We start from the raw sequence: 23,386 nt of genomic DNA, 5'->3' as shown, positions 1-23,386 counted from the left end.
AAGAAGAGAAAATTGTAACTGACATGATAGTATTATACTTCTTTATGTCAACCAAACGTAGAAATATCTCCAAACGTCTCCATTTTGTATGGTTTGCCAACACCTTCTTAGATCGTTCTGGCAGGAAGGATTTTTCCAGAACATTCACCAAAACCAATTCGGTGACCTTTTCCCTGACAGTATCCTGAAAAAAGAAAGAAAGAATCATTTTGGTAATCGTTAACCAATTTTAAAATTTGCCCTTTTCTTGTATACATTTTTTTCTTTACATGCATTTCCTTTCCTCCCACCTCAGCCAACCCATTCTGTGGCCACAAACCCGATGTTTAGGGGAGATATTCCTTCATCTGAAAGATGATCAGTAAAAATTGGTAAAAATTCTGCATTTCCCGGAATTGCTTTGATCTGTCTTGAGTATAGAAGATTATACTTTGGCTACACAACAATAAGCATAAAGCACCTATTTGAAATCAGGTTACTTAGCAATGCTGAGATTGTTTCACCAGAGAACAAGATCAAAGAAGCGTAAGAATGTGGAACAAATTGAACATGTTTTCCCTCAATCCCTTCAACTATATTATACATCTGAGAGACAAGAAAAACTGCCATCCAGCTCAGCCTTTTACTCAACGTGTCAACAATGCCTTTGAGAGAGAACAAGCCCACCCCAAGCTGCAACCAGAATCAATATTTCCAGAAGCCAAAATGTATAAATATTTATTTACAGGGTCCACCATCAATATGGGCCTCTGGTGGCTCAGCAGACTAAGTCTGTCTGTTATTAACACAGCTGCTTGCAATTACTGCAAGTTCAAGTCCCACCAGGCCCAAGGTTGACTCAGCCTTCCATCCTTTATAAGGTAGGTAAAATGGGGACCCAGATTGTTGGGGGCAATAAAAGTTGACTTTGTTTGTAATATGCAAATGGATGAAGACTATTGCTTAACACATTGTAAGCCGCCCTGAGTCTTCGGAGAAGAGCGGGATATAAATTCAAATAAATTTAAAAAAAAAATCCGATGAGATCCTGGACAGCAAACAACATGAAAACACGAATAAAAGCAAATATATGTGTCACAGGATAATGTTGCAAGAATCTGGATCGGTCACCAGCAGGGGAGGGTTCTACTTACCTTTACTACCGGTTCACTCGCCCGTGCGCTTGTGCTTCTGCGCATGCGCAGAAACTTCCTGGTGACATCCGGGTCGGTGGGCGGAACCTCCCACCGGTTTTACTACTAGTTCTTACGAACTGGTCCAAACTGGGGGCAATCCACCACTGGTCACCGGGACCAGAGGTTTAGTTTTCCGAACTTTCTAACTCGTACTGGAGCCCATCCTCAGGGAATTTCTCTATATTGAGCCTCTGGTGGCTCAGCAGACTAAGTCTGTTTGTTATTAACACAGCTGCTTGCAATTACTGCAAGTTCAAGTCCCACCAGGCCCAAGGTTGACTCAGACTTCCATCCTTTATAAGGTAGGTAAAATGAGGACCCAGTTTGTTGGGGGCAATAAAAGTTGACTTTGTTTGTAATATACAAATGGATGAAGACTATTGCTTGACACAGTGTAAGCTGCCCTGAGTCTTCGGAGAAGGGCGGGATATAAATGCAAATAAAAAAATAATATTGGAATGAATAATGATTGAAGCCTGGGAGATGATTAGGGGACTGGAGGCTAAAAGATATGAAGAACGGTTGCAGGAACTGGGTATGTCTAGTTTAATGAAAAGAAGGACTAGGGGTGACATGATAGCAGTCTTCCAATATCTCAGGGGTTGCCACAAAGAAGAGGGAGTCAAGCTATTCTCCAAAGCATCTACGGGCAGGACGAGAAGCAATGGGTGGAAACTAAACAAGGAGAGAAGCAACCTAGAACTAAGGAGAAATTTTCTGACAGTGAAAACAATTAATCAGTGGAACAACTTGCTTCCAGAAGCTGTGGATGCTCCAACACTGGAAGTTTTTAAGAAGATGTTGGATAACCATTTGTCTGAAGTGGTGTAGGGTTTCCTGCCTAAGCAGGGGGTTGGACTAGAAAACAGTGGTGTATCAAGGAAAGATGGCACCATGGGACATGTAGCAGTGGACTAGAACAGGGGTCTCCAACCTTGGTCCCTTTAAGGCTTGTGGACTTCAACTCCCAGAGTCCCTCAGCCAGCAAAGCTGGCTGAGGAACTCTGGGAGTTGAAGTCCACAAGCCTTAAAGGGACCAAGGTTGGAGACCCCTGGACTAGAAGACCTCCAGTAGTGGACCTCCAACTCTGTTGTGCTAAATGGGCCCCTTGTCAGTCAACAAGAGGGCTGATTTACTACAAGCTTATCAATTATATCAGCACAAGGAAACCAGAGCCAATTGCCAGCCACCAACACACCAATCAGCCAATAGGAAGGCACCGCATATATACAACTCACAGAGTAATACAAAGCACATATTCCAGTAGAGAGAAGTTCTCTGAAGCTGAGCTCCAGACGAGTCCGAAAGCTTGGCAGAGTAAACTTCTGGTCCCCGTGACCGACCCAGATTCAATCTTGCAACATGAAAACATATCCAATCCATATCCAGGTTGAGGCCCCTCTTAAAATCTCAGTTCCCCAAATATCTCAGGGACATGCTCCAGAGTTCCCATAAATTAACATCCTCTCCCCCCCCCGATATTAATGAATAAACAATTCCTAAGTTTTCACATCAACTTGTGTCTTCCCATCCAGATGTTTCTTCCCTTCCAGGCCTTCTCCAATCCTAGCCAGGCTAGAGATGCACAGCTCTGTGCACTCCTTACATTCACATCTGCTTACCTGTCATAATGACCTCATCTCCATCCAGCAGAAATGTTCGGGATTGACCATGCCCGAGATCGATACTTTTGGTCCCATTCCAGGATAGTTCCAACATGGATCCAAAATTCTCAGGTTCCTTCAAAAGCAGAAATCGGAGCAAGAAAACTGAGCATCAGTGGACTTTGTAACTATTGCCCTGGTTTCTCTTTTGCAGAAATGAAAGCCACGCTGGGATTTAGAAGAAAGAAACTGCTGTCAATCCTTCACCATCATTGAATATTTTATTATCTGGAAGATGAGCGAGCTGAGAGGACTTTTGGTGTTGTTATTTTTAGCGAAAGCATATAAAATCTCAGAATCATGGTAGAATAAAAGCTGCCAAGAGGAATTCTAATTAAGCTGTATCTAAATGCTACTTTTTCCTGGTAGCCTACCCGTTTTTCTATCTTCCATCCTTTATGTTATTTTCTCAAAGCAGAATTAGTATTAATTTGCAATGCTAGAACTGCGAATTAATGCTAATAGAATTAGCAAGACCCCAATGTTGATAAAAAGCATACAGCAGGATCTACAGCAATGGCTGTTCCTACGCATATACTGCAACTGGAATACTGTAAATGGAGAACTACATGTCAGGGGTGGGTTCTACTTACTACTGGTTTGCAACGGGAGTGCACGCACGCTCATTTTGCTCACACCCGGGCACTTCTCCGCATGTGCAAAAGCACCCATGATGATGTCATAGCGGGTGGGCAGCGCCTCCTACTGGTTTTACTACCGGTTCTATAGAACTGGACCAAACTGGGAGCAACCCACCACCGCTACATGTCCCATGGTGCCATCTTTCCTTGATATACCACTGTCTGAGGCCTTGATGTATAACTATAGTCATAACAAGGAATGAAATCCTGCTGGCACTTTCTCTCTTTCTCTACCACACTTCGATGGAGCAGAAAACAACCCGATTTCTAATGCTGAAAGCTGCGATTCCCAATTTCTGCTATGCCCTGATCTGGAGATTAGAAAGGATCTATTGAAATGCTTTTTGAAATAGTTTTAAAACCCGGTTGGCTTTAGTTCTATGGCTATTAGATTCCTCACTGCAGGTTTAAAAGTTTAATGCAAATATTTTGATAACCGTATGATCCGTTCCATACTTACTGGCCCACTAATAGTTCCAGAGGCCAAAAGATCTCCTGGTCTGAGGTTGCAACCGTTAACCGTGTGGTGAGTTAGCTGCTGTTTCATGGTCCAATACATGTGCTGTGTATCAAGAAAGAGAACAATAGCCATAAAGATATAGGAACATATTCTACATCCGTTTTCCATAGGTTACATGAGACATTAGATTATAATAACTTTTTCTCTTACCTTAAAGTTTGACCTGCAAATATTTTCTGGCTTGCTCATACCATCTCCTAAAAGCAAGCAAATATTATTAAGGAAAGTAAAGAAAATCTGTGTCTACCCTGCATTTTGAACATGATCAAACACACGCAGCAGGGAACTTTAATCTGCATATGCACAAATTAATTATATCTACAGGGTGATTTTCTTTTCATAAGTACAGGGCACCCCCTTTCTGATGACTTCCATGTAAAATTCACGCAATGCCTAAAATATTGTAATGGTATATGGGGATTAACTTTGAAGGCAAGAGGAAGAGCCATAGACAACCACCTTGTACTGATGTTGCTACCTAGTTGGGTAATGAAACGTCGAAAGAAAACAACCAAGCTCAGAGATCACCAAGGACTCCTCATTTCAGGGGTGAAATGGTCCCGGTTCTGACCGGATCTGGAGATCCGTTAGTGCCCATAGTTGTGGTTCAGCGATCCGGTAGCGATGGCGGAGCGAAGCTCCACCCACCCGCCCCGGTGTTGTTACTTCCTGGTTTTAACCAGGAAGTAATGTGTTTTTTACCTTCTGCGCATGCGTAAGTTTTGTGCATCACAGAAAGTCTTTCTGTGATGCACAAAACTTACACATGCGCAGAAGGTAAAAAACACATTACACAGCGTGTACAATTCTGAACCAGTAAAGAAGGTAAGTAGATTTTACCTTTGTCTCATTTCAACCTTGCGCTATATAATATTCTCCTTCACGGAGATTAGATAACCGTCATGCAAAAGGACTCCCAACCCACAGAAGGATAAGGGGCACGGGAAGCAGCTCAGAAAACACCCTTCCTAGTTCTCTAGGAAGTAAAAGGAAAGGAAGGGAGAAACATTTTTGGTCTTGCAATATTCCATTATTGTAAGGTAAAGGTAAAGGTTCCCCTCGCACATATGTGCTAGTCATTCCCGACTCTAGGGGGTGGTCCTCATCTCCGTTTCAAAGCCGAAGAATCAGCGCTGTCCGAAGACGTCTCCGTGGTCATGTGGCCGGCATGACTCAATACCAAAAGCGCACGGAACGCTGCTCCCTTCCCACCAAAGGTGGTCCCTTTTTTTTCTACTTGCATTTTTATGTGCTTTCGAACTGTTAGGTTGGCAGAAGCTGGGACAAGTAACGGGAGCTCACCCTGTTACGCGGCACTAGGGATTCAAACCACTGAACTACCAACCTTTCGATCGACAAGCTCAGCATCTTAGCCACTGAGCCACTATTATTGTAACCCTACAATAAAGGTAGTGTTAGTGATGATGGTTTGTGCTACTTGTCTGAACTACATCAAAGGGCTGGCATATATCTAGGTAGTAACAGGGCGGAGGTAGCTCCAAGCAAGAATCCTGATCTCCGAGGTCAAATCAACTGCTTGGATTGAGGACAGGTTTCCCACTCCCCGCTTCTCAACAAGAAAGTACATGGGTTCAAGACATGTTTTCAAGTCACATGTCATTCATCTCGGTCTCATGAATTTGCTCCTTTGGAGCTCCTCAGGTTGTAAACTGACTGGGAACCACAACATACATACCTTTTATAGCAACGAAGAGGTTTATGTCAAAAGTATAAGGCTGGTCATCACAAAGGTAAGGCAGGGGCTTGGGGTCCTTGAAAGAATATAAGAAATATCATTCTCTCTAATATCAAGAGTGGTACGGTGGCCTAGAGGTGGAGCTCTTGCCTCATAATCAGGAGGCTGTGAGTTCGATCCTAAGTAGAGGCAGGTTTTTTTTCTCTCTCTGGGCACAATGAAAATATATCTGATGAACAAAACTCCACATTGGCGACAGGAAGGGTATCCGGCCAGTAAGCTCCATTCATTTGTCCAGACTGCACCCCGCAAGGGATTATGAGGTCATTAAAAGAAGATAATTCTCTCTAATAGCAAACTGGGGAGTTAGACTTCTAATCGTTTATGGTTCTTGCAACACTCAGAAGTAGAAGCTAATGAAGGAGCTCTTTTCCCTTTAATTATACTGTTGTTGTAAATCTTGATACATGATATTGTTTCAGTGAAGTGATGTTTCAATAAATGTAGCAGAAAGACAGTTAGAGCCTGCGGTGGAGTCAAGAGAGGAATCAGCCTGGAATCCTTACATTCCCACAAGCAATTCAACTCCAGGCCCTCTTGAATTTTGGTTGCTCTTATCTAGTGCCAATTTAGTGCTGACCGTTAATTAGATTCTTAACACGAGCAATACATCAGCTTAACTAGAACATAACAGGTGCTCCCGAATCTTTGCCTGACGATAAAGCAATTATAGATAATTAGCATTCCATTGTTTAAAAAGCTCAAGGTGCTGAAAACAAGAGCACCAAGTTAAAGGTTTGTCAGTATTAATTATAATTTAGAGCGTCGATATTTCAAGCGTTGAATTGTTTAGCTTTCCAACCAACGTTAAGAATAACAGCAGAGTAAGAAAAAAAAATTCTGCAACTCATATCCGAAGCATTAGTTACATCTCAATAGCTTCAATCTGAAGCGGATTACGGAATATTGTATGCTGCATACAGTATGTCTATGTATGAACACATTTTGGATTAGTGTTTGCATGAAGCTAAACTGAAATTTTGGGAAGACGGTATCTCCCCAAAGTGGTAGGGTCTGGTATCTCGGCTACTTTAAATTCATAATGGTATGCCTGTGTTTACACTTTGTATCAGGGGTGGGCTCCTGCGGGTTCGGCAGGGTTTGGGCAATCCTCTAGCCAAGGATGGCTGGGGTTCTGTGAACCCCAAAATGCCACCCCTGTCTGGCCACGCCCACCCCACCCCACCCTGCCCCTGCCACCCCACCCCTCCCCTCCCTGGAGTCTCCACACGACTCGTTCATCATTCCAGGTAAGTGCAGGGGCCGCGCGGTGTGGCAGGGCAAGAGAAGGGGCCTACCGGAGGTTCCGGAAGTTCAGAAACGGGCCTGTTTCCTGCCTCCGATAGGCCTCTGGACCCCAGGGGAAGCTGTTTTCGCCCTCCTAGAAGCTCAAGGAAAGCCTCCGGAGCCTGGGGAGGGCGAAAAATGCCCCCCCTCCCCGCTGTGGTGCAGGCAGCTGACTAGGCCACACCCACCATGGCCACACCCACCCAGCAACAGGGCAGCGAACCCGTTGCTAAAGGATCTGAAGCCCACCCCTGCTTTGTACCAACCTGGATAGGATTTGGCAGCGCAAAGGGCATCAGAGCTTCCATAGTGACAACCCATGGAGAGATAGTGGTGCCAAAACTCTTGCCCAGGAACGGACCTAGGGGGACATACTCCCACTTCTGAAGGTCACGAGCTAAAGGACGAGAAGTAAAAAAAAGCAGAGAAACCTTCAGGATGAGATCTTTTCCACATGACAATTGTGTCTAAAAACTCTCGATTTGTTTGTGAGCAACTGAATTCTGCGTTCCATAAATCCATCACATCAGAAAAAAGAAAATGAACACGAATTCACACGGAGAGCAGCACACAATATGTTACACACATTTGAAGATTTCCAGATCTCTGCATTAGATCCCTAGAAATTGGTTCCACTTAATCTGGGAATGCTTGCTTCTGACTGAATAGATTCAATTAATCAGTGGAACGACTTGCCACCAGAAATTGCGGGTATTCCAGTCCTGGAGGTTTTTAAGAAGAAATTGGATAACCATTTTTCTGATATGATATCAGGTCTCCTGCCTGAGCAGGGGTTTGGAGTAGAAGACCTCCAAGTTCCCTTCCGTTATTCTATTAGTTTTTAGAAGACATTAAGCCCTATCTATCTACATGATTGCTAGGTAGACCATCATTTAAAAAGCCAAGTGTTACCTAAAAATCTTCAGTCAAAATAATAGCTTAATATTAAACTGAACAGTCAACGGCAATTGTACACAGTAGTTCCATAACACCCAAACTAAATGTCTCAGTATCCTAAGCTTTTGAAATGTTACTGGAATTTCCCAGACAATTATTCATTAACTCTTCACACAGATATAAGCAATGGGACCCCTAGATACCTTCCCTGGTACCTACCACATTCTCTGTTCCAGAAGATTTTTTTTAAAATAAAATACTGTGTATTTTTTTTAAAGAGAAGATGTCAAAAGAACTTCTACGTCCACCTGTCAGTTATAAAAGTTGGATCTTTCGCTTCACTTTGTGCTTCTGTTTATTGAAACACTGATGGAGCCGCACACCTTCCAGCCAAATCTGGATGGTTCTCAGTCAAACCTGGAGCAAATCTTGTGAGTTCTGCCTTACGTTGGCCTATGGTCTACCATCAAAGGAAGAAAGATTAATAGTGCCTTACCGCTCCAGTCGTTCATGAGCACCATTCCAAAGATGTGCTTGTGAGCTTCACCAATGGGGATGGGTACTCCAAGCGTGTTTCCAGGTCCGACGAAAAATGCCTGGAAAAGGTAGAAGGAAACTTTGTCAGGTATATCAGACAAGCATATCAAAAGCCTACGTTCAGACAACGTATAAGATAAATACGTTGGAGATAAAACAGAAGGGCTCCTGAGAATTGTCCCAAAGGTGCTTTTTTTCAGGAGGCAACTGGACTTTCTTGCTTTCTTGAAAACGTTTTGTTTTTCATCCAAGAAGTTTCTTCAACTCTGACAGGATAGTGGGGAATGGAAGGATTTATATTCCTTGCAGACCGCTGGTCATTTGCATCTTTTTAGAGCAGCGGTCTTCAACCTTGGCAACTTTAAGACTTGTGGACTTTAACTCCCAGAGTTCCTCAGCCAGAACTCTGTGAGTTGAAGTCCACAAGTCTTAAAATTGCCAAGTTTGGAGACCCTTGTTTTAGAGGGCCCTTGAAGCACTTGGAGGTTTATCTGGGTCCTCAGGATTTCCAGAGGAAAAACTGCAGACTACAGGAACCATTTGCACTACTCAGGTGACCCTGAGAACACAGATAAACCTCCAAGTGCTTCAATGACCCTCTAAAAGGATGCAAATGACAAGCTGTCTTCAAGGAATATAAATCCTTCCATTCCCTCACCACCCAGTCAGAGGTGAAGAAGCTTCTTGGATGAGGAGCAAAAGGTCTTCAAAGAAAAAGCAAGAAAGTCCAGTTGCCTCCTGAAAACACACCTTTGGGACAACCATGACTTGGATGACTGAGAATCTCTACAGGCTCTTGAGAATTCTTGATCAGAAACCTCAACAGACAAGAATGGAATAATGAAGCAATATTATCTGTATTATGATCCTTTTCTGTAATCTCTGCCTAGTCAGCTCTAGAAATGGCCTTAAATCAATTATCCAGATCTTGGCATTTCTGGAATCCCTTTTTCTGCTCCCTACACCTCTCCACTCCATTGCAAATTATACAAAGGAGGATCCAGAAATGACTTTATAATTTTATTTTGCTCCTGGGTCTTTTGTCCTCCTGCTGCTTTAAATTGCCATGTTTACAAAATGCTCTTACTGCTTTGATTTAATTTAGATCAAGTTGTAGCCATATGTGTGTTTGTGTCTATATCTGTCTGTGCATGTATTAACTGAAAGGTACACAAGAACTGTATTTCTTTTTTCTTTTTTTAAATGCAAAAGGGGATGTAGAGAGTGGCAGCAAAAGAAGAACGAAGAACCTGTAAGAAAATACAACCTCACCATTTCTAATTCAATGTCCAAACGTTTGGAAGCAGAAACAAGTGGACTTTTACCTGCGATTTAAACAGAATTCATAAATGTGGGTTTTTTCCCCCCATTAAAACAAGAACAATTAAGTACCGAAATTTGCAAGTAGAAACCTAAAAGACTCACTGTCAGGACAGATTTGGCCCACCGGTCTTCTGATTGGGGTCCCAGATATGACAACAGAAGAAGCACGTCCATGGTACCCAACTGGTAGGTGCAACCTTGGAAAACATGGATGATATGTTAAAAGCACATCTCACTTCTAATCTTTGGAGGAATAGAGGTAGTCCTCAAGTTACAACAAGGATGCGGTGGCTTAGTGGGTAAGACGCTGAGCATGTCGATCGAAAGGTCGGCAGTTCAGCGATTCGAATCCCTAGTGCCGCATAATGGGGTGAGCTTCCATTACTTGTCCCAGATTCTGCCAACCTAGCAGCTCGAAAGCAGGTACAAAAATGCAAGTAGAAAAACAGGGACCACCTTTGGTGGGAAGGTAACAGCGTTCCGTGCGCCTTTGGCGTTTAGCCATGCTGGCCACATGACCACGGAGACGTCTTCGGACAGCGCTGGCTCTTCGGCTTTGAAACGGAGATGAGCACCGCCCCCTAGAGTCGGGAACAACTAGCACGTATGTGCGAGGGGAACCTTTACCTTTACCTTTACAAGTTACAACAGTTCATTTAGTGACCATCCAAATTTACAACGGCCCTGAAAGAAAGTGACTTAGGACCATTTTTCACACTGACAACCCTTGTAGCATCCCTGTGGTCAAAATTTGGATGCTTGGCAATTGACTCATATTTATGGTGGTTGCAGTATACCAGGGTCATAGGATCCCCTTTTATGACCTTCTGACAAGCAAAGTCAACAGGGAATCCTGATTCACTTAAACAACCACAGTGAGTCACTTAACAAGAAAGTGGCAAGAAAGGTTGTACACAAATCTAATTCTTGCCTTTGTTGTGGAATAATCGCTTGGCTAGCTGATAGTGGCCCACTCTTTGTTGTCCTTCCAAATTCAATGGGGAGGGACTGCAGTTTAAAGGAAACATCCAAATCAATCTATCTATCTATCTATCTATGTAGGTCTTTGGTTATTCGGGTTTTCTCCCGCGTATAATTGGAAGTGTCTTGGCGACGTTTTGACGAAGTCTCATTCGTCATCTTCAGGCTTCAGCTTCGTGCTTCTGGGAGCAATGTCTGTCTATCTATCTATCTATCTATCTATCTATCTATCTATCTATCTATCTATTTTGTCAAATACATATTAAATAATATATATAAGCATGAATTGAATAGATAAAATGAATACAACTAAAGGGAACATTAGGACAGGGACGGTAGGCACGCTGGTGCTCTTATGCACGCCCCTTACAGACCTCTGAGGAATGGGATGAGGTCAACAGTAGACAGTCTTAGGTTAAAGCTTTGGGGGTTTGGGGATAAGACCACAGAGTCTGGTAGTGCATTCCAGGCATTAACAACTGTGTTACTGAAGTCATATTTTCTGCAATCGAGATTGGAGCAGTTCACTTTAAGTTTGTATCTATTGTGTGCTTGTGTATTGTTGTGGTTGAAGCTGAAGTAGTCATTGACAGGAAGGACATTGTAGCAGATGATTTTATGAGCTATGCTCAGGTCATACTGAAGGCGACGTAGTTCTAAATTTTCTAAACCCAGAATTTCAAGTCTGGTGGCATAAGGTATTTTTATGGAATTATGGAACAGTGCTGAAGATTTTACAGGCTCTGTTGCTTTCAGTGTTTTCTGGGATGCTTCTTAAAGGATTTTGTTGCTAGTCACTCCATAACCATGAAGGAGGTAACATACAAACTAGCTACTGATAGATAACTAGGGTCCTGCAATAGATATCTAGATCAAGCTGCACAATTCGCGGATCACAAAAGCCTAAAATCTGATCCCTATTTTTTTTTATTTATTCATTCCTGGATTTATTTTTGTGGTCCACAAATTGGACAGCAAACTGCCACCCAACCGACATTTTCAGAACATTAATTCAGCCTCCATTCAATTAAGTCTGAATTATAATTGCATCCAGCCTGTTCCAATTTTTGTTCTGGCCCCAACCAAAGGTCACCCCCCTTGCAAATGCAGCACCTAGAATGCAGACAATAAATTGCTGCAGATATTCACCCAAATCAATCCGATAAATTTGGTGCCCTGTATCTTCCTGTTCAGAGAAAGAAAGACAGTTACTGACCAGTTGGGCATCAGCGCATTCTCCTTTCCTCTAAACATCATTCCGACGTTTGTTGCATGTTGCCGAGAAGAGTAGAAATCTGTGTAATCTCCTAGAAGGAGAATGAATGAATGAGTGAGTGAATGAATGAAGATAGATAGATAGATAGATAGATAGATAGATAGATAGATAGATAGATAGATAGATAGATAGATAGATGGTAGAGATAGGTAGGCAGCAGTCAGTCAGTCAGTCAGACAAATAGATACATGAGATAGGTAGGTAGGCACTCAGGCTGGCAGATAGATAAATAGATACATGATAGAGATAGGTAGGTAGGTAGGTAGGTAGATCAATCGATCCCGCAAAAGGTTGTGAAAAATAAGAAAGCTAAGATCCTATGGGACTTCCAGATACAGACAGACAGCAAGCAGGTATTGGCTAATCAATCAATCAATTAATTAATCAATTAATCAATCAATGTCTTAAAATAAATTTGGATTCCCCTCTTCTCCAAAGACTGACATGTACACGTAGTCCCTGACTTGCAACAGTTTAGTGACCGTTCAAAGTTACGACGGTGCTGAAAACTGTGACTGATGGCCGTTTTTCAGCGACAACCTCTGCGGCCTCCCCATGGTCATGGGATCAAAATTCAGTCGCTTGGCAAGTGGTTCATATTTATGACCGTTGCTGTGTCCCAGGGTCACGTGATCCCCTTTGGTGACCTTCTAACAAGCAAAGTCCATGGGGGAAATCCAGATTCGCTTAACAACTGCGGCGATTCACTTAACAACGGTGGCAAGAAAAGGGGCAAAACTCCCGGAACAAACGTCTCACTTGAAAAAGAAAATTTTTGGCTCAAAATTTTTGGTTGTAAGTTGAGGATGACCTGTGTTTGCTTTTAAAGGAACTTTTGATAAACACAATTCTACTGCCCCCTGGTGTTCTTCATTGGAACCTCTTGCTTTTTCTTATATTTGTGTTTACATTTGCATCCATGTCCAGCCCCCACCCACCCACCCCGCTCCGCTCCGTCCCCCTCCCTGCCCACCCCAATTCTCTTCCGTTTGATTGATATTAATGACTGTAAAAGCTATGCAGGAAGGGCCCACCGTTTTTGCCCCCTTCAAATCTGGTCTTATCAAGTCAGATCTGAGAAGCAGGTCCAACACATAACACTCCGGTAGGTTTCCTGCAAGCCAAAGGTTTAACCCCACAAGAATAAGTCTAGGTTCAAGTCTTCTTTTATGCACAGGAAAGTAGTTTACCCTTTCTTTTATAAAGGAGTTTGAATGGCAGATTTCAAAATCTGATCACATTGCTCCTTCACAGGTTAACAGAGTTGGAAGCGACCTTGTAGGTCATCTACTCCACCCACCCACCCCGCCCAAGCAGGAGACCCTACACCATTTCTGACAAATGGCAGTCCGGTCTCTTCTTGAAGGCTCCCACAACTTCTGAAGGCAACTTCAGTTCCACTGGTTGATTGTTCTCACTGTCCTTCTCCTTATTTTCAGGTTGAATCTCTCCTTGTTCGGTTTCCATCCATTGTTTCTTATCTGGCCTTCGGGTGCCTTGGAAATAGCTTGACTCCCTCCTCTTTGTGGCAACCCCTCAAATATTGGAAGACAGCTATCATGTCTCCCCTGGTCCTTCTCTTCACTAGACTAGCCATGACCAGTTTTTGCGACCATTCATCGTATGTTTTAGCCTCTAGTCCCCTCATCATCCTGGTTGCTCTTCTCTGCACACTTTCTAGAGTCTCAACATCTTTTTTTTATAGTGTGGTGACCAAAACTGGATGCAGTACTCTAGGTGTGGTCTTACTAAGGCTTTATAAAGTGGTATTAGTACCCCACTTGATCTTGATTCTATTCCTCTGTTAATGCAATTTAGGATTGCATTAGCTTTTTTGGCTGCCACTGCAAACTGCTGGCTCATATTTAGCTGGTTGTCCGCTAAGACTCCATGCCTTACAAATTATAGAGAGGCTCTACAGTCTAAGAACTTACCAATTTCAGCTGGAAGATGCATTATTGCAGACGCTTGAGGTATAAATGCTCTGGGGAAGAAAGGAAAAGAAGCAGGACAAACATTTTAGTCTCGAGAAACAACTCTTCTGAAATGTCCTTCACTCTCTACCAGTAATGCAAGAATTTAGACTAACAGGCTGGATGTCCTCAAAGTTTCTTTGGCTCTTAAAGGATAAATCACTTCTACCAAGAGAAGAGGATATTTGTAGCTAGGGTCGCATTGTGGAGCTTGGTTGTTTTCTTGCAAATGTTACCCAACTAAGTAACAACACTATTGCTAGAAGGAAAACCGCACTCCCTTATAGAATAGAATAGAATAGAATAGAATAGAATAGAATAGAATAGAATAGAATAGAATAGAATAGAATAGAATAGAATAGAATAGAATTCTTTATTGGCCAAGTGTGATTGGACACACAAGGAATTTGTCTTTGGTGCATATGCTCTCAGTGTACATAAAAGAAAAGATACGTTCATCAAGAATCATAAGGTACAATACTTAATGATAGTCATAGGGTACAAATAAGCAATCAGGAAACAATATCAATATAAATCTTAAGGATACCAGCCATTGGTGGGTTTCAAATTTTTTTACTACCGGTTCTGTGGGTGTGGCTTGGTGGGTGTGGCATGGATTGGTGGGCATGGATTGGTGGGCGTGGCAGGGGAAGGATACTGCAAAATCTCCATTCCCACCCCACTCCAAGGGAAGGATACTGCAAAATCCCCATTTCCCCCTGATCAGCTGGGAATTGGGAGGCAGAGAATAGATGGGGGCGGGGCCAGTCAGAATTTTTACTACTGGTTCTCCGAACTACTCAAAATTTCCGCTACTGGTTTTCCAGAACTGGTCAGAACCTGCTAAAACCCACTTCTGATACCAGCAACAAAGTTACAGTCATATAGGCATGCACACTGTTGCCAGACAAAGGGAACAGCTAAGAACATGGGTCAACTTGGGAGTAAGGTGGACAATGAATGGCCCTTTCCAGAGGGAATAAAAGAGAAGCGAAAGGGGAGTAGAGTTTGCATGAGACAATTAGTTCACCTAATTGGTTTGTGATTCTCTGAGATACCTTGCCAAGTTTTGAAGATATCGGCCTGGCAGCTCTCCAAGCAAGATAAGGTCTGTGACTGTAAATTCTCCCTTGAAAGACTTTGCTGAACGTGAATGAGAGAAATTCACAGTAACTTAATAAAAAGGGATTTTTGTTGGGATAAGGAGTCTGCTTTGTGGTTTGGGAATGCCTAGATCAGAACACTAACTTTTCGATTCTGACATTTTGGAAACCATTGTCACTGCACTCCCACTAAATTGCACATCACTCATACATGCACCAAATGTACACTCTAGTTCCGTGTTCAAGTACCTTTTGCACAACTCTGAATTATCTCTGAGTGTTGGCTCTTTGTCAGAGAGAATCTTTTGCAGCTGTGATCTGGCCTCGGTCCAAGCTTCCCAGCCCAATGCCATGAAAGCATTGAGAGTCGACTGAAATGAAGGTAAAAGGAGAAAAATCATGTCTTTCCAGGGCTCTGATATACAGTAGGAGATGGACAACAAACCATTAAGAGATCCCAATTCCATGATGTGCAATCTGGAAGCCATTTTTCCACCCCAACGTTAATGGAAAACCATGGTGGGCCACCTTGCTAGCCATCCATGCAGAATGTAGGTTAAGGACTGTTTGGGGAAGGCACAAATTCAGTGGGCCCTGGGTCTTCATCTCAGTCAGTTCTCTCAAGTCATGCTCAAGAACCTGACAGTCAATAGAATAGAATAGAATGGAATGGAATGGAATGGAATGGAATGGAATGGAACGGAACAGAACAGAATAGAAAATATAGAATAGAGTAGAGTAGAGTAGAGTAGAGTAGAGTAGAATAGAATAGAATAGAATAGAATAGAATAGAATAGAATAGAATAGAAAATATGGAATGAAACCGAACGGAACAGAACAGAATAGAAAAAATAGAATAGAATAGAATAGAATAGAATAGAATAGAATTCTTTATTCGCCAAGTATGATTGGACACACAATGAATTTCTCAAGAACAAAAGATAGATAAAAACTATTTCCCCCACTCAAAAGAGTGACTCAGAGCTCTTCACATCCATGGGCAGGAGAAAAAGGATACCACAATTTAACGTTTGGTTTTTCACTGTAAAGAGCAGCCGCTGGAATTCTTTTGTAAAGTCTTCATTAGCTTTACTACAATGAACCCATGGGTTGAAGCTTGTTGTTTCTTAGAATACAGCCTTCCATTCCAGTTTGTTGAGAAAAACCTAAAATTATCATGATCGCTGTTGCCTCTGTCTTCCTTGGAGTCAAACATGGACCTGGTGGTGAGGTTAAGTCTTGAGAGCAGTGCCTTCAAGGCGAATGAAGATGAGGGACCTTGACATAGAAGGGCCAACCAGCCATTTCACTGACTTAATTCATAAGCACTGTATTTTTTTAAGGGTGTCACTTAAGTCCAAACTCTATTTAGAAGTGCACCACTGCCTACTAACATTTTACTTAACTTTCTCCAATGCAATCATCCTCCAGATTATGAACATTAACTTCCAGATTCCTGGACAACACCTTGACCAGAAGGCCTGGGATAAACTTTGAACTCACTCACGGAATCCAAGGATTATAGAATTAAAAGGAATGGCAAGCATCTAGTCTAAGTGTCTGCAGTATGCAGGAAGACCCATCAATCAATCAAAGGACCTCTGGTGGCTCAGCAGTCTAAGTCTGCTTGCAATTACTGCAAGTTCAAGTCCCACCAGGCCCAAGGTTGACTCAGCCTTCCATCCTTTATAAGGTAGGTAAAATGAGGACCCAGATTGTTGGGGGCAATAAAAGTTGACTTTGTATATAATATACAAATGGATGAAGACTATTGCTTAACACAGTGTAAGCCGCCCTGAGTCTTCAGAGAAGGGCAGGATATAAATTCAAATTAAAAAAAATCCATCCTTAAGAGGTCCCCAGCCTCTTTGTTAAAACCTCAAAGAGATGAACAGCCCACAACCCCTGCAGCAGGGGTGAAATCCAGCAGGTTCTGACAGGTTCTGGAGAACCGGTAGCGGAAATTTTGAGTAGTTTGGAGAACTGGCAAATACCACCTCTGGCTGGTCCCAGAGTGGGGTGGGAATGGAGATTTTGCAGTATCCTTCCCCTGCCACGCCCACCAAGCCACACCCACCAAGCCACGTCCACAGAACCAGTAGTAAAACAAATTGGATTTCACCACTGCCCTGCAGGTATTCCGTTGATCTTCAAAATTAACCCTGATACCAAAATCTAACTAGTTTAGTAAATTTATTTATTTATTTATTTATTTATTATTCATATTTATATACCGCCCTATCTCCCAAAGGACTGTGTTTCATCTACTATGGTTTTCAAAAGAAGCAATATGGTGGCAAGCCCTTAAAAATCTAAGAAGCCCACCAGTAGTTTAATTTGACTGAAGATGACTTTCTGTAAGATGGTTCTGCTAAAAAAAAACCCAATACCTGCTCAAAGACATGTTGTTGCTTTGAAAGGACAGGTCCATCAAACAGATGTTTAACAACATTGAGGTCCAGCACCTGATCACCAATGGCTACTCCAATCCTGTGTCTGGGCTGCAAGAGAGCGAAATACACATGAGAAGCAGAAGTTTCTCAGCTGCTATTCCGGCCTACCAAAGTAATCTTGATTATCCATAGCTCCCAAAAGTGAATTGGGGGAGAAGGAGAGAGGGGGGCATTGAAAAACTCTTCTGTTTAATGAACAATTAAAGCTTTAAAGCGGGTAAGAGATGATGGTTAGAAAGGGAATATATTTAAATACAGTAGTGGCATAATCAAAGTTAGAATAGGGATGGAAACTAAGAGAGGGGAATTAATAGAATACACATTCTTATATCATAAGGAGAAATAATAATAAGAGGGGAAATTAAAATTTGAATGACGGTATTACTAAGTATACATAAATAATATGATGACTGGCATAAAATAATATACTGAACTATTGATTAAACAATGAAAGATTATAATTCAGTATGAATAAGTGTATGTTTGCTAAATGTAACAAATATGATTAAAATATTTTATTTGTGTTAAAATGTATGACATGCAGAATATGGCGTTTGACATAAAAAAACATATTTGAAATATTGAATAACTAAATAATGAAGGATTATACAAGCAAATAATGGAACATTTTAATTTAACATAAATATTCGTATTATTATTAGAATTATATAAGCTTGCTAAATGTAACATATATGATTAATAATACTCTATTTGTATTGAAAGGTATGACACATAGAATAGGGTGACTGGCATAAAAATGACACATTGAAATATTGAATAACTAAATAATGAAAGATTATAATTTAATAAAAATATGTATATTATTACTAGAATTATATAAGCTTGTTAAATGTAACAGATATGAGTAATACTATTTTATTTATATCAAAATGTATGACACTTAGGAGCCACACGTTTGTAAAAAATAAAAAACTTGAAAAATCGAAAAACTCATTCTGTTTCTCTGCAGACGACTCCCATCAAAAATAAATACACACAGAGAGAATGGAGAGCATTAAAATCTCATCCCTTGAATGCTTGTCCCTCTGTTAACTTCAGCAAACAGGAAAGTTAATGCATAACTTGTGGTGTAGAATTCAACGACTCTGGTGCTACTGATTTTGGTGGCTCTCCAAGAAGCTAAAATTTTCCCATGTTAGCCCCTCACTTTAAGACTTTATGGATGGCCAGTTGTTATTATTATTATTATTATTATTATTATTATTATTATTAATAATAATAATAATAATAATAATAATAATAATAATAATAATAATAATAATAATAATAATAATAATAATAATAATAATTTAATTTGTATACCGCCCTTCTCCCGAAGGACTCAGGGCGGTGAACAGGCTCAGGGCGGTGAACAGGGCTGGCTTAAATTGGAATTTTAATGTTAAATTTATTAATTTTTAAACGGGGTTTTTTAGTATGGCAAATTTTAATCTCCAGGCTAATTTAAATAAGTTTTTTAAATTGTATTTTAACCTGTATATTGTATTGCTGGTTTTATTTTGCCTGTACACCGCCCTGAGTCCTTCGGGAGAAGGGCGGTATAAAAATCAAATAAATAAATAAATAAATAAATAAAATAAAATAATACAATATATTACAATAAAACACATTTTAAAAAACTTATTCAAAGTAGCCTAAATTTAAAATACCATACAAAATATAAAAAATAAACCCCAATAAAATCCATATTTAAAACCCTATTTAAGCCAGTCCTGCTTGAAAGAATAGATATGTCTTCAGCTCGCGGCGAAAGGTCCGGAGGTCCGGAGGTTATTATCATCAAAGAGGAATCATAGGTTTAATACTGACACAAATCATCTGCCTATTGGGGTTCTCCTGAAAGGAGCAGAAGATTGGCTTTGAGTTATCTGTTAAATTAGTAACACGGTTGTTTAAGTGAATCCGACTTTGGTTGCCAGGAATCACAAATTTTGATCACATGAGCCCGGGACACTGCAACCCAGTGGTGAAATCCTGCCGGTTCTGTCCAGTTTGCACGAGCCAGTAGCACCGACGGCGCATGGTTTGGCGAACCGGTAGCGGCAGCAGCATGAGGCTCCGCCCACCCCCTGGACATCATTACTTCCTGTTTTTTAACCCTCTGCACATGAGCAAAGCCTTCTGTGCATGTGCAGAGGGTCAAAAATCGGACATGACAATGGCACACGTATTTTCGAACTGGTAAAGAAGGAAGGTAAGTAGATTTCACCCCTGCTGCAACCGTTATAAATATGACCCAGTTGCCAAGCATCCGAATATAAATCACGTGAGCCTGGGGATGCTGCCACGGTCCTAAGTGTGAAAAATGGTCATAAGTCGCTTTTTTTCAGTGCTATTGTAACTTCCAACGGTCACAATATGAACTGTTGTAACTTGAGGTCTACCCATATCCCTCCAGAGATTAGAAGTGAGATGTGCTTTTAACACATGATCCATGTTTTCCAAGGTTGTACCTGCCAGTAGGGTACCATGGACGTGCTTCTTCTGTTGTCATAACTGGGACCCAGAGCTGGGCTTCAACAATTTTAGCAAGGGGTTCTCGGCTCGGTTGCTGGGTGGGCGTGGTCATGGTGGGCGTGGCCAGTAGGCCTCCTGTACCATGGCGGAGGTGGTGTTTTTGCCCTCCCCAGGTTCCGGAGGCTTTCCTTGAGCCTCCGGGAGGGTGAAAACAGCCTCTCAGGCTCTGGAGGCCCTCTGGAGGCTGGAAGCAGGCCTGTTTCTGCCTTCCCGAACTTTCGGTAAGCCCGTTTTTCACCTTCCCCGAGCCTCCGCACATGCTCTGCACTTACCTGCATCCACAACAGGCCACGTGGGGACTCCTGGAATGGGCAGGGCGGGGCGGGCGGGTCCATCCAGGAGTGGGATTTGGGGGTTCTATGAACTGCACAGAATCTTAGCTTAGAGGTTCTCCTGAACCCCTGCAAGCCCCCAGCAGCCCAGCTCTGCTGGGACCCCACTCAGAAGATCGGTGGGCCGAACGTGTCCTAATGGCGGTGAGTCTTCTAGGGCCCTACTTACAAACTTTTTTCAGTGCCGTTGTAACTTTGAATGGTCACTAAGCAAGCCATTGTAAGTCGGGGACTAGCTGTATTTTATAAGCAAATTCGCCAAGCTTAGAAACCAGTTATGAGAAGGTGGAAAAGAGGTCAACTCTTCGCAAAAAAATCACGGCTGGAAACTATCCATGGACACTTTGAATGCAGGGGAAGTGGGGTGACTGCAAGGAGAGACAGAAGCAGAAGCTGCACAGCTTATGAAACACTCTCTATGACTCTAGAGTCATAGAATCAAAGGGCTGGAAGAGACCCCCAGAGGCCTTCTAGTCCAACCCCCTGCTCAAGGCAGGAACCTTATACCATCCCAGCCAGTTGTCCCGTCTCTTTTTGAAAACCTCCAGTGATGGAATGTTTTTTCTGGTGAGATCTGTCTATCAAGGCAACCTGGTCTACCCAAATATGGGATGGAACATACTGCTTCCATAGGTAGCCCGGGTTTGAATCCCAGAAGGGTATGGCTAGCTGACGAGAGCTAAATAACTTGAAATAGGTCCATATTAGTCTCCCTTTATTTCTTTGTTGGTAAATTCAACACAAAAACTCCAAAGTTTTTCCCCAAACACCATCACTCTGCTAAACAAATAATTCCCTCAACACTGCATTACTATTAATCTTCTCATTGTTCCTATCACCCATCTCCTCCCAATTATGACTGTATGACTCTAACCTTGTTGCTGGTATCCTTAAAATTTATATCGACTGTTTCCTAGTATGATTTGATTGCTTATTGTACCCTATGACTATCATTAATGTTGTATCTTAGGATTCTTGATGAATGCATATTTTCTACCAAGACAAATTCCTTGTGTGTCCAATCACACTTGGCCAATAAAGAATTCTATTCTACTCTGTCAGAAAATTTTTCCTTAGTTCTAGGTCTAGACTTGACATTCTGAACCAATTAACATCTTTGGGACTATTCCAATTATCATTTCGCCACGACTACCACACACCATGGCTGAGCTTGTCAATCAAAAGATCGGCAGTTCAGCGGTTCGAATCCCTAGTGTCGCTTAATGGGGTGAGCTCCCATTATTTCCCCTAGCTTCTGCCAACCTAGCAGTTCGAAAGCACGTAAAAAATGCAACTAGAAAAATAGGGACCACCTTTGGTGGGAAGGTAACAGTGTTCCGTGCGTCTTTGGTGTTGAGTCATGCTGGCCACATGACCCCGGAGATGTCTTCGGACAGTGCTGCCTCTTCGGCTTTGAAACTGAGATGAGCACCGCCCCCTAGAGTCAGGAACGACTAGCACATATGTGCGAGGGGAACATTTACCTTTACCTTTACCACACCCCAAATAAAGTTATGGAAATTAGTATCCGTCTGGTGGATTTTTAAAGATTATTTTCACAAGCATGTTCTGTTAAAAACCAACGGCAGGGTTGATCGTTAGACTTAGCGGTGTTGCAATTTCCCAAGGCAAAGTATCCGAATTGGACTCTTAGGACCCATCAGGATCAATAGACGCAGAAGGAAAACAAGAGAGATGCACTCAAAGTAAAAAAAAAAAAAAGTAATTTGTTTGCTTACCTCGTCTTGCGTGGAAAAGATTCCGTAAGGCAGGTTTTGAATGGGGAAATGGGAATTCTCGTCCACTTTAATAAAAGACATGCTGCTTTGATCTTGCAGGCACAACGGAGAAAGAAAGAGAGATTTCCAAATGTTGCTTGGGTTGCTAAATCCCTGGAGGGCCCCTCCTTTTTTTTAATACGAAACAGCCAATCAGTTTTGTTTCTTCTATCCCGCCCTCCCAGAATTTGCAGTCTACAAAACCCAGGAAGTTAAACAGTACCAGATTTCCACATGACGTAACAGGAGCCCCAGCTGCACTCCTCCCTCCTTCATTCAAATTCTTCCTAAATCTTTCCCCAGCAGATTCAGTCTAGCGAAATCAAAGAATGAGGATTTGTGATGGCTGAGAGATGCATCCAGGCCAGAGCTGCTGGATTAGTGAGAACGGCAACATAGGAATTTAATAATAAACCCTCCCCTCCCCACCTTTCAAACCATCAAGAAACTTTGTTGTAGGATTTTACTTTTTGTAATGCCACAGGCCGATGGGTCGGACACAACTTCGCAACTAACAATAACAACATATTCTACTAAGAATGGAATGGAAGTAGGAGTAGGAATAGAATGTAGAATAAAATAGAACAGAATAGGAGCTGGAAGGGACCTTGGAGGTCTTCTAGTCCAGCCCTCTGCTCAAGCAGGAAACCCTATACCATTTCAGACAAATGGCTGTCCAGTCTTTTCTTAAAAACCTCCAGTGATGAAGCAGCCACGATTTCTGAAGACAAGCTGTTCCACTGGTTAATTCTCCTCACTGTTAGGAAGTTTGTCCTTAAAGGTTCTTCTCCTACTTGGATACTCGTTTCCAGAAAGTGGGGTGCAACTATTGTGTTTCCTGGTGGTTGGGCTAGGGGCGGGAGTGTTCCTCAAGGCTCCATGTCATCCTCCATCCTTGTCAGTATCTCTTCTTTATCTAATGCAGGTGTGGTGGTTGACCTTCAGGTGGTTGATCTTCAGAGCCAGTGCTTGGTAGTGTAATGCAGAGGTCTCCAATCTTGGTCCCTTTAAGACTTGTGGACTTCAACTCCCAGAGTCCCTCAGCCAGCAAAGCTGGCTGAGGAACTCTGGGAGTTGAAGTCCACAAGTCTTAAAGGGACCAAGGTTGGAGACTCCTGGTGTAATGGACTGAATGGTGGCTAATAAAACAA

At 42.1% G+C, this 23,386-nt stretch overlaps 1 protein-coding gene across 1 annotated transcript; it reads right to left on the bottom strand.

Annotated features, from left to right (window-relative positions):
- Positions 1 to 27: 27 nt before the first annotated feature.
- On the bottom strand, positions 28 to 22,346 carry FAH (fumarylacetoacetate hydrolase). The gene is made up of 14 exons (XM_058156594.1): positions 22,197 to 22,346; positions 17,525 to 17,635; positions 15,384 to 15,505; positions 13,993 to 14,042; positions 11,999 to 12,089; positions 9,904 to 9,998; positions 9,751 to 9,803; positions 8,438 to 8,537; positions 7,311 to 7,441; positions 5,698 to 5,773; positions 4,152 to 4,198; positions 3,942 to 4,043; positions 2,799 to 2,916; positions 28 to 184 (listed from the first exon to the last, which is right to left on the bottom strand). Exons 1-14 carry the CDS (start codon positions 22,275 to 22,277, stop codon positions 108 to 110), a joined length of 1,254 nt encoding a protein of 417 aa, XP_058012577.1. The 5' UTR covers positions 22,278 to 22,346; the 3' UTR covers positions 28 to 107.
- Positions 22,347 to 23,386: the final 1,040 nt, after the last annotated feature.

This window comes from Ahaetulla prasina, chromosome 13, assembly GCF_028640845.1.
Source record: "Ahaetulla prasina isolate Xishuangbanna chromosome 13, ASM2864084v1, whole genome shotgun sequence".
Lineage (NCBI taxonomy): Eukaryota > Metazoa > Chordata > Lepidosauria > Squamata > Colubridae > Ahaetulla > Ahaetulla prasina.
The sequence above is the reverse complement of the archived record's forward strand: the minus strand, read 5'-3'. Positions and strand labels throughout refer to the sequence as shown.

What these genes read in the sequence shown, in the direction of transcription:
- FAH (XM_058156594.1), bottom strand. Translation starts at nt 22,277, where the DNA reads ATGTCTTTTATTAAAGTGGACGAGAATTCCCATTTCCCCATTCAAAAC. An exon ending in TCTTTTCCACGCAAGACGAG is followed by an intron (nt 17,636 to 22,196) that starts GTAAGCAAACAA and finishes GCTCTCTTGCAG; the next exon opens with CCCAGACACAGGATTGGAGT. An exon ending in GCTCATGAACGACTGGAGCG is followed by an intron (nt 7,442 to 8,437) that starts GTAAGGCACTAT and finishes CTCGTCCTTTAG; the next exon opens with CTCGTGACCTTCAGAAGTGG.